The 10,271-nt window shown below is 33.5% G+C and overlaps 1 protein-coding gene across 2 annotated transcripts in view; it reads right to left on the bottom strand.

Moving 5' to 3' along the window:
* Window positions 1-1,984: 1,984 nt before the first annotated feature.
* Window positions 1,985-10,271, bottom strand: part of LOC122046420 (poly(ADP-ribose) glycohydrolase 1-like) — a 28,836-nt gene continuing 20,549 nt past the window's right edge. For both annotated transcript variants that reach the window (XM_042607106.1, XM_042607107.1), the window contains exons 7-11: window positions 4,840-4,983; window positions 3,334-3,394; window positions 2,783-2,956; window positions 2,386-2,448; window positions 1,985-2,304 (exon numbers count right to left, since the gene is read on the bottom strand). In XM_042607106.1, the coding sequence (XP_042463040.1) occupies window positions 2,167-2,304; window positions 2,386-2,448; window positions 2,783-2,956; window positions 3,334-3,394; window positions 4,840-4,983 (580 nt within the window). In that variant the 3' untranslated portion in view covers window positions 1,985-2,166. The remainder of the gene's footprint in view (window positions 2,305-2,385; window positions 2,449-2,782; window positions 2,957-3,333; window positions 3,395-4,839; window positions 4,984-10,271) is intronic.

Raw genomic sequence — 10,271 nt, 5'->3', positions numbered from 1 at the left:
ATATAAGATATCTTTATAAGATCTTCTGATAAAATTTAAAAATAAACCTTGAGAATCTAGATCAATATCATACCAATCCTTCTATTTTTATAACATGTGCAAGGGAAAAAATTAACTATATTGCAAATCACTCGTTTAATTATAATAAATGTATTCATTTAATGGAATTAATAAAATCTAATTCCTGTTCTACTTACCAAGATTTTAAACATTTCTCTCTGTTCATATTTAATTGTTTTATTGAATTGCATGGTAATAATATTTTTTTTTTAAAAAAATAGCTTTTAGAATTAAAATGTTCTAAGTTACTCATGTATCTTATTTTGCTCAGTTCTAGTTTAAAATAATAGTAATCATAGATATAAACAATAGTTTTTATAAATATTTAAATTAATATTTTCTTAGTTCTAGTTTAAATTTTTTAAATACATACATAGCCAATCAAACTTAACATGATTTTAAAGTAAGAGATTAACAATTAAATTGTCACAACAAAATTATCCTATTAATTGCCAATTAAGTATGAAGAAAAGGTATTAAGAATATAAATAATGTTGACAATGTGAATTTGGGAGAGAAACAGATGGAAGGAGTGGTGAAATATTTAATGTCATTTATGGCGAAATGGATTACTTGATGGAGGGAAATTGAAAGAAAGATTGAGATGGCAGTGAATTCATTGCAAATTTATTTCAAGTCACGAGAGGAAATGAATTGAAAGAGTGAAGAAGTTAGTGGTTGAGTTTCTAATACTAGATAATTTACTAGTAAAATAAGTAAATAAATGTGAAATGTAATTTTCATTTGAAATTAAAAATATTTGGACAATTAAATTAGTTGGGAAGGTAAATGTTTCACCAATTTATAGAAGTGTATCCACCAACTACAATTATATTCACATTTAATTAAAGAAGTGTATCCACCAATTTATCATCTATAAGACCTAAAAAGAAATAAGGCTTTTGATCAAGTTTAATTTGTATAAATTCTGAAATCAATTATGGACTTTTGCATCTTGAAAAATATTATCATTAAATTTTATTATCAGTAATTATTATAATATACTTGTCCAAAAGAAGTTCATTGTGCATTATAATTTAGGACAATGCATGAAGCATTGCATTGATTATTTTAATTTAGATAATTTTATATGTTAAAATGGGACAAATTATCTAATTTTGCTACACATGATTTGTCAAGTTTAAGTCTACATATATTAGAATGACTTAATTGTTCACTATAATTTTAATCAATAAAAATGTGTACTTATTTGAATTTAGATAACTTTTTCTTCCCAAAGTGATACTACCACGTTAGCGGCCCCTCATCACTACCCCATACTATTGAGAGAAAGTTAAGCAAGAACCCAAATTGACAAGTACATGGACAGACCCGCAACGGTGATAAAATCATCTGTCGAATTTTATCCCTCCAACCACTATAGTTATAATTATCTTATGAATTAACCACCTGAGCTAGCCCTGGGGGCCATGAATTGTATAAGATACTTATAGATGTTGTGGGGATTTGATGATGCATCAAAGTTCTTATGTTTTGACTTAATACCGACAAACAAACTAACCGACATAAAAGCATTATGTTTGAGTAGTCTCAGGGTTCATTTCTAAAGGCAATATTAGAAATGAGCATGAGAAATGAAAAGGAGTGATCTCTTTTTGGAGATAATCAATAAATATGGAAGATCAGCATTATATGGAGAAAAGCAAATCATTCACAAGAACTATCACATACATTTTTCCTCACAACTTTCTATTATAAACATTATGAAGCATCTCGTAGGAAAGAAAATAACATCAAAATGCAACGAGATTTGTCTGCACGAGAAAAAGTAAAGCACGAGATGAAGTGTTTGCGCTAACTTCAAAACGGAATGCACTCATGGATCAAAACAAAACAGGACAAGAACATGCTAATTTGGTGGTTCACAGTGGAATGATCAGCATTAAGCAACCAAACAACCAGATTTACTTGGAGGCTTGCTTATGATTTAACCAAAAGTTTGTCGATCCAGGTTGCAGGTTAAACAAGTACCATGGAAATCGGAGATTGTCCACGAAGATATATTTTACTTGGGAGACAGAAATGTACCTTTTTCTAGCAGTATAACTCGGAGAACTGAGCTATCCAGACGTGAGACAGCATGTCCTAAAAATAATTACAAGGTAGTAGCCAATCAAAGAACCCATTGAAGGTTTTGGAACTCAGCCTTTGGTCGCAGTATTCAGCTAACATGCTCCAAAGATCACTGACTGTCCATCCATGCTGCAGGATCCATCGGGTTGCCTGTTACCAGCGCAAGCATTATATTCTATCATAAATTGATCAAGGTTTCATAGTTACATATTGCACGCCTAGAGAACTTACCTCTTCTAATTTCTGCAAGGCTGCTTCTCCAAATGAATAATAATGGATGAAAGGTCTCAATCCCTGCATCAGGCAAATAAGTTCGGGAGTTAGTATTTAAGAAATGAAGCACGATTGAGACATCTTTCCTTCAGAAGAAGACCCAAACACTTGGGTGTAATACTTGAACTTAGAAACACCAGAATGTAGAGCTCGAAACACAAATTTACACCATTTCAAATTTTAATATTTCTTTACTAAGGCAACATATGCAAAGATGAGCAAGGATGTCAAGGTTAAGTTGGTGTAAAAATTTACAGCAATACAGAGACCAATTATACAGGAGTCATATCCAGCAAAGTATACCAACTTGATATGATCACCTAATGGATAATTTACAGCAACGTGAGGATGATACCTCTGATGCAGCAAGCCACTGAATCATGCTTTTGATTTCAGGGTCACCACCAAAAGCACCACATCCCCAGTTTCCAGTTGCAATTCCTCTGCTGCCTTGAAAATTTCTCGCTTGAGAACTTTCGCTGACACTAGTTCCTTCCGGGTTACCTTTACTTTCGGAATTTCCAATATCCTTGGCATGTTTAGGAAAAGTTTCAGACAACTAAAGATATGAAGAACAACAATGAATATACTAGAAAATAATTTCAAGATAATCAGAAGTGGAAATGGCATTTCAATATAAGAATGACAAAACATTTCAAAGAATTAAGAAAATATATTAAGCACAGAATATACTGGATGATGACTGAATCTGGCATAAATGTGAATCTGGTAAACAGTAATTGTAATTGATCCAGAAAATTTTGCACTCAGTTTCTTTTTTGCATTAAGCAGTAGCTCCATTTTAAACCAAGTCTTGTTATCAAATTTCTTACAGGAAAAATCAGCAGAAACCAATGATTCAGGAATTACTATTATTTTTTGCATAAACTAATGCCTTGAAAGAACCTCAATTCTGCACTTGTACTTTGATTGGTCGAAAAATCCACATAATGCTTTATTTGTCTCCCTGATCAAAATAAATGAATTATATAAGAAAATATAATTTCAGAAATCACAGGTGTTCCCATTCATAAACTTATGATGTAAATGTATTTGAACATAGCATGATAACAGGAACTATAATATGAAGCACATAACTTGATGTCTTCCTAAACTTATCACGTAAATGTTTAAAGGGCAGCCCAGTGCATGAAGCTCCCACCAGTACAGAATTATAGGGAAGGGTCGGATCACATTGTGTCAATTGTAGGTAGTCTAACCTTGCATTTTTTTCAAGAGGCTATTTCTGCGACTCGAACCCGTGACCTCAAGGTCACATGACAATAATTTTACCGTTGTACCAAGACTCCCCTTCTTATCATGTAAATGTTATCTAAAGTAATTCTACACATGAATTATCTTTCATCTTCACTGTTACTACATGATGGAAAATTTTGCATGATCTATTGATAATTATCTCCATGTAGCTTTCTCATAAATCACTTAAAAAAAATTCAACTTTTCGCTAGAAATAATCAAGAGTTCATCTTGATTTTGTTAAAGATGATAAACATCACTTTTGCAGATTTGTATATCAAAAATCAAATATCTTCTAGGTATGTGATATGCAAGATGAATTGTATGTAAACAACTATACAGACTTGGCAGATAGTAGCCACGGTGGGTAAGTGGAATCTAATAAATTAATGGAACCCAATAATAAAACCATAGAAAAAGCTTCTTTCACATAGGTCTTAGCTCTTATACTTGCACTCTACAACATCCCCACTATACCCAAGTTCCGACACAGATGCTCCAAGAGAACTCTTGAAATTCCTATTGATCACATATAAACCTTTTTAAAAACAATTGTGTTAGAAACTTCAATCCACATTTGTGTCTAATTCTTGTATCCAAGTACAAGTAACATAGGGGTTAGAATAGGTAGTAAAGCATCATGGACATCTACTGGTATGCATTTGATGACAATATGAGGCAAACGTAGATGTAAAGTATAATGAAAGAAACTATGTTTGTCAACAGCCTTTCAGTAATGAAGACTAATTGGGACTAAAAGCAATATACATGAGACTTAAATGGAGCTTTAGATCTTTCTACTTGGAAGGAAGCCAAACATTGTAAAGCATGGTTTTTATAGTATCAAAATTTGTGATTACTTGTTGGATAATAAGCTGTGCAGGACAAAAGGTCTTAGTTACTCATATATTGAATTAAAATGCAACAAATATAACTGACTATCCATACATATCTTTAACTGCTATATAAGGTCCAAAGGTTAAATAACCGTAAATGAATAGACACAAAGATATCTTCTTGAAGAGATCAACATGCATATAATGTTAGCACAGCCCTTGGCTTTACAAATTCAGAATATAGAACCACGTCATTTTGGACAAGCTACTTGAATTCATTTCATGTTAAACAAAGGCAACTCTATTACAGAGAGCATACCGAACAAGGTATTCAATTCCATATTGCCTCATTCTTGGATTACATAAAGCATCTATAGCAACAATCCATGTTTTCCGCCTTCCCATTGAATCATAGGGCTTGTTATCTTGATAGTCACCCATGAATTGAAAAGAGTGGCCATATCTATCAAGAAGATGGTAGCAAGTAAATAATTAGAAAATACATGTCAACAATAGATGGGATTCGTTTCAAGCGAGTAAGAAAGTGATGAGTTAAGACTGATAATATCTTGAATGGCATAACATAATTGCATCAATATCATGGGCAACAGTGAGAATCCCGAAGTATAGAAGTTTTAAAAGCTACAACCAAATGGCTGTGATCAAATCCAAATTATACATACTTAGAGGCGGCAACTTTGGTACCTATGCAAACTCATATTGAAGAAAAATAACTTCCAACAATTATTGAAATGTGACAGAAAGTGAGGACTGCAGTAAACAAGTACAAGAATAAGCATAAAATTGTATGGAAAGCCTTCAGAAAAATATTAAACATGGGGAAAAACCATACTGGTTATACTTATGATAAAATATTAACCTAAAAGTTTGAGAACAGGCATCACAAGGATGAATGAGAGTGAGAGGGTAGATAGAACCTACCACTGCACTAAAATATTCAATCATAAAAAAACCTTTGCATTAATAGGATATATGTGATCCGTAAGCTAAGATCCTAAGACTACCCAATAAGGACTTCTCTTCTTATGGAAACCATATTCCAATAAGAGAGAAAAAATAACATACATAAAAAGCAACCTAATATGCTGAAAGCATAAATACAGATCGTGCCTTCATCTAGGATTGCCAAAGTAGGCACAAAAGAGACAAAGTACTGAAGTAGGCAAAGAAGAGGGGATGGTCCCATAACCTGACATCCTATAGAAATTCCCCCGCCTCAAAGTAGAAGAACCTTCAGTAGAATAGACTACCTTCAAATATCTTCTTCATGTATTGTGGTATAATGTCAAATGTCATTGCAGAAATAACCATAGCCAAACTGATGTCATGACTTTTGATTATAATCTGGATTGATTGATGTCTGTAATAATCAGCTGAAGTTGTGCACGAGCAATTCATTGTACAAAAATAACACCATAGTGAATGTCATAAATTTTTATATCAAGAGATCGGAACTTGTAATGACCATATACTAAAATCAAAGGACTTTGTTGGACAAATCTTCCTTTTACTGACTTGATCTGAAAATTCCTTCTCCAACTCCATAAATAGTGATTTCATGATTCAAAATAACATGTAAACCAGTAGGTGTATAACACCCCGCACTTACCACGATGTTAGTGAACAGGTGTAAGGATCAAAGAAGACAAACAGAAATATATAGATAGATAAAAAAAGAGGCGGCCACAAAAAAGAATAATAAGGATAATGTAGAAAAAGAAACAAAAGGGAGAAAAAGAAGGGAATGAAAGAAACAGAAAGCTCCTCAAAGTATATTCCTTCTCTGCATCATATGTTGTTTCCATTTCTTTCTCCAATATCTTTGATTTAGTGCTTTCTTTGCTTAACCATGCCAAGAGTTAGTATAGTTGTAAGCGGAAGCCGCATAAATCAAAACTTCAAACGAAGGTCAATTCTGTTAGATATCAAGTTTTTCCACATTTAATTATTCGCATTAAATTATATTTTTTAGAATTTTTTGATAACAAAGTAAGTTGAACCGAACATATAAATTTGGTTTTGGACATCAAGCTGAAGCCAAATTGAGTTTGAATTGAACCCATTGGATAGGTATGGTGATTACGGTCATGTGGGTTTAAATCAGGATCAATTTATATTTATTTTTGCCAATTCATGGTTGAACCAAATTTTAAATGGGAACCTACTTTAGTTGGATTAGGACGAATTAAAAAATATTTTGAAGAGGAGTTAGGAAAGCTAACACAGTGGCAAATGCATTGAGCAGGAAAACTAGAGAGTATTGGCATGTCACACAGAGTGATAAATACCAAGTAAGATAACTTTAGATCTTACTAAAATGGGGCAGACACAAGGAACTATATTGGCATCCTTGGTTGCGGAGTCCCATTAGTAGAGCACATTAAGGGAAATCAAAAGGATAAATCTCAGATTAGTAGCTAGTGAACTAAACTGAAGTTACACTTGAAGCTAGAGTTTTCTTGTGATGTGGATGGACCTTTTCAATTCTGAGGCAAGTTATGCATTCCCGAGACACACCCTTTTAAGGAGTATCTCCTTTGAGAAGCACATCAATCGAAATTAGCAGTTCATCTTGGTAGTAACTGGATGTATAAATATTTAAAGTGCTCATACTGATGGAAAGATATGAAAAGAGATGTTGCAGACTTTATAGCTCGATATCTAGTTTGCCACCAGATTAAGGTAGAACATCAAAGACCAGATGGGTTGCTTTAAAAGATAGCAATGCCAATATAGAGGTGAGAGCATGTTACTATGGACTTTGTCACGAGTTTACCAATGACATAGAAGGAACAAGATTCGATTTGGAAGGTTGTTAAATTGATTGACCAAATCAACTCATTTTCTACCTATTCGTATGACGGGCTCTTTAGAACGTAGCGGAGTTATATTGCAAGGAGATTATTAGACTCCCCTTAGTACCATTTCCAATCGAAACCCATCCTTTCTTTGAGGTTCTGGCAAATGAACTCCATTTTAGCATTGCATTTTACCCTTAGACTGTAAGCAATCAGACTGCATAATCAAAGACTACTCTGGAGGATCTTCTACGGGCATGTGTATTGAATTTTGATGGTAGTTGAGAGGACCACTTGCATTTGGTAGATTTTGTTTATAATAACAAATGATACATTTTGAGACATTATATGGCTGCTCACGTAGATCTCCTATTTTATCGGAGGAGGTAGGAGAGCACTAGCTCTTAAGCCCACAAAGTATGAGTTGTATGGACTCTAGAGTGCTCAAAGTTAACACAAAAGTTGTGGACGCTAGAAAAAAAAAGAATGTTGAAGTTCACAGAAGGTGATGATATTTTTCTCCGTGTTTAATTTACCAAGGGAGCAAAAAGGTGGTCTAAAAGTAAAGTTGACCCCAAATTTATTGGACCTTTTCTAATTTTAGAAAAATTGGTGTACTAGCTTATCAACTTGCTTTACTGCCAACTTTGACACGAGTGCATAATATGTTCCATGTTTTTGCGGAAGCACATTATGGATCGGACATATCTCTTGGAGGATCAAATGGTATCATTCTAGCTTGATGTGACCAACAAGGAATTCCCACTTCATATTCAGGACCACAAGGAGCATTGATTACGAAACAAGTGCATCCAACTCATAAAGTTTGGATAACAACACCACTTCAATCAAGAAGTTACTTGTGAACATGAGGATGAATGTGCACCAAATATCCTCACCTATTTTCCTCTAAGTAATTAAATTTTAGTACTAAAATTTATTTTAGTGGGGGATGTTAGATATCAATTTTTTTGTCGCATTTAGTTTTTTTAACATTAAATTAAATTTTCAGAAGTTTTAGATGACAAAGTTGAACTGAAGAGATACATTTGGTTTTCAGCATTAAGTTGAAGTCGAATTGGATTCAGATTGAATCAATTGAGTAAACCTAGTAATTAGGGTAATGTGGGTTCAAACCAGGGCTAATTTGGATTTATTTTGGCCAATTTATGGTCGAACCGAATTTGAAATAGGGATTACCTAGCTTAATCGCATTAAGTCACATTAGAACAACTTTAAAAAATGGATTATAAATTCTCTCTCCTCTCTTTTCTCCCACATCCTCACATACCCCCTCTTTCCTTTGCTCCTCATGCAACACACCATAGCATCTTTTCACACATCGCCACTGATAGAGCACATAAAAGAGAATAGAATAGAGGGAAAAAAATGCTTTCTTTATTGATTCATTATTGTAGACTAACATGCTTATTTATACAAAAATATGAAGACAATAATAATAATAATAATAATAATAATAATAAGTCTTTATCAATGGAATCAAATTGCAGAAGCTATGTAAGCTAAATAACCCTTGCCCGTCTAGAGAAGAATTATCGTCAGAGCTTATGAACATCTTTTTGCATTCATTTGATCTTTTATATTGTTGTGAAAGTACCCTATCGGAGTTTTCCCTACAATGACTCAAAGAAAACCCAAAAAACCATTATTGGAGATTTATTTTGAATTTTCTAAAATTATTTTGTATATTGTATTTGTAGATACTCATTTAAGAAGAGCACGCATTCTTTTTGTTGTACATAGAGGTAGGTGAATCCATCCTTTAACCTGTTGATGCAATACATTTTAGTGTTAGGCAAAGGGTTAAGTTAGTGTCTAATTGTAATAAGAATACGAGAGAAGTCCCAGTAGATCAAGGGTGAGCATATACCTGGCAAGGAGAAGTCATGGTAGAACAAGGTGATTGAATACCTAGTAAGGAGAAGACCCAGCAGATCAAGGTTGATCGTATACTTGGCAAGACAAAGACCTTACAAGATTAGGTTTGGCAAGACAAAGAAGATTCTAGTTAAGGTCCTATAGAAGGTTCTCTCTCATCACTTGGTGGATTTCATTTGTGCAACGATGAGTGGAGTAAACATGTAATCATGGAATGAAGGGCTACATTATCCATGAATGAAAACCTTAGAATTGGTTTGGTCACTAATATTAGTTGAAATAAGACAATTGGTTGACTGACTGTTTGTTGAATCAACAATGACATTGACTGATTGAAAATTAGAATGTGCCAGTCGACTCAGCAACCAACTGACTGCAGAACATATTGTTCACTTCCAAGCATTCTCATTCTCTTTTTTTTTTTTGGATGAAAATTCTCATTCTCTTTAATTCATGCTTGAAGAGAAATCAACTAATAATTAATTTGAGTTGATTGGAGTTATGGTTAATTAGTTATATCAGAATGATTAATTCGTTACAACAATTGGAGTAGTGAAATGACAGTAAGGAGCAATCAAATGAAGATGGTTAATTGGTTACAGAGAATGATTAGTTCATTATAACAACCTTTAAGATTACAACAGTTAACTAATGATTGATAAGCAGTCGACCCAAGCGACGGTTGGAGTAGTTGTTCAGCATGACAAGCAATAAGTAGTTGACTAGTGATCAAGGCGCTGAAGTAGGGAAAAAGAACTTTTACTCGACAACGAAACTCTATCATTATTTTTGCTCAAGCTTTCATCCTCTCATAATTGTAATTTTACTTTTACTTTTGTACACTTGAAGCTTGTAAGGGTTTCTTCACCGCCGAAAAAGTTCCGAGAAGAAGAAAATTAGTGGATTTCATAGAATGACCTACCGAAAGATCATACGCCATGGAGTAAGAGCCAGAGACTAGCAAACCACATAAAAATCAGGTGTGCATTCACTTTCCTCTTTCTTTTTTCTTTGTGTATTCAATTTGTTGTAT

Source organism: Zingiber officinale, chromosome 2B (assembly GCF_018446385.1).
Source record: "Zingiber officinale cultivar Zhangliang chromosome 2B, Zo_v1.1, whole genome shotgun sequence".
Taxonomy (NCBI): domain Eukaryota; kingdom Viridiplantae; phylum Streptophyta; class Magnoliopsida; order Zingiberales; family Zingiberaceae; genus Zingiber; species Zingiber officinale.
The sequence above is the reverse complement of the archived record's forward strand: the minus strand, read 5'-3'. Positions and strand labels throughout refer to the sequence as shown.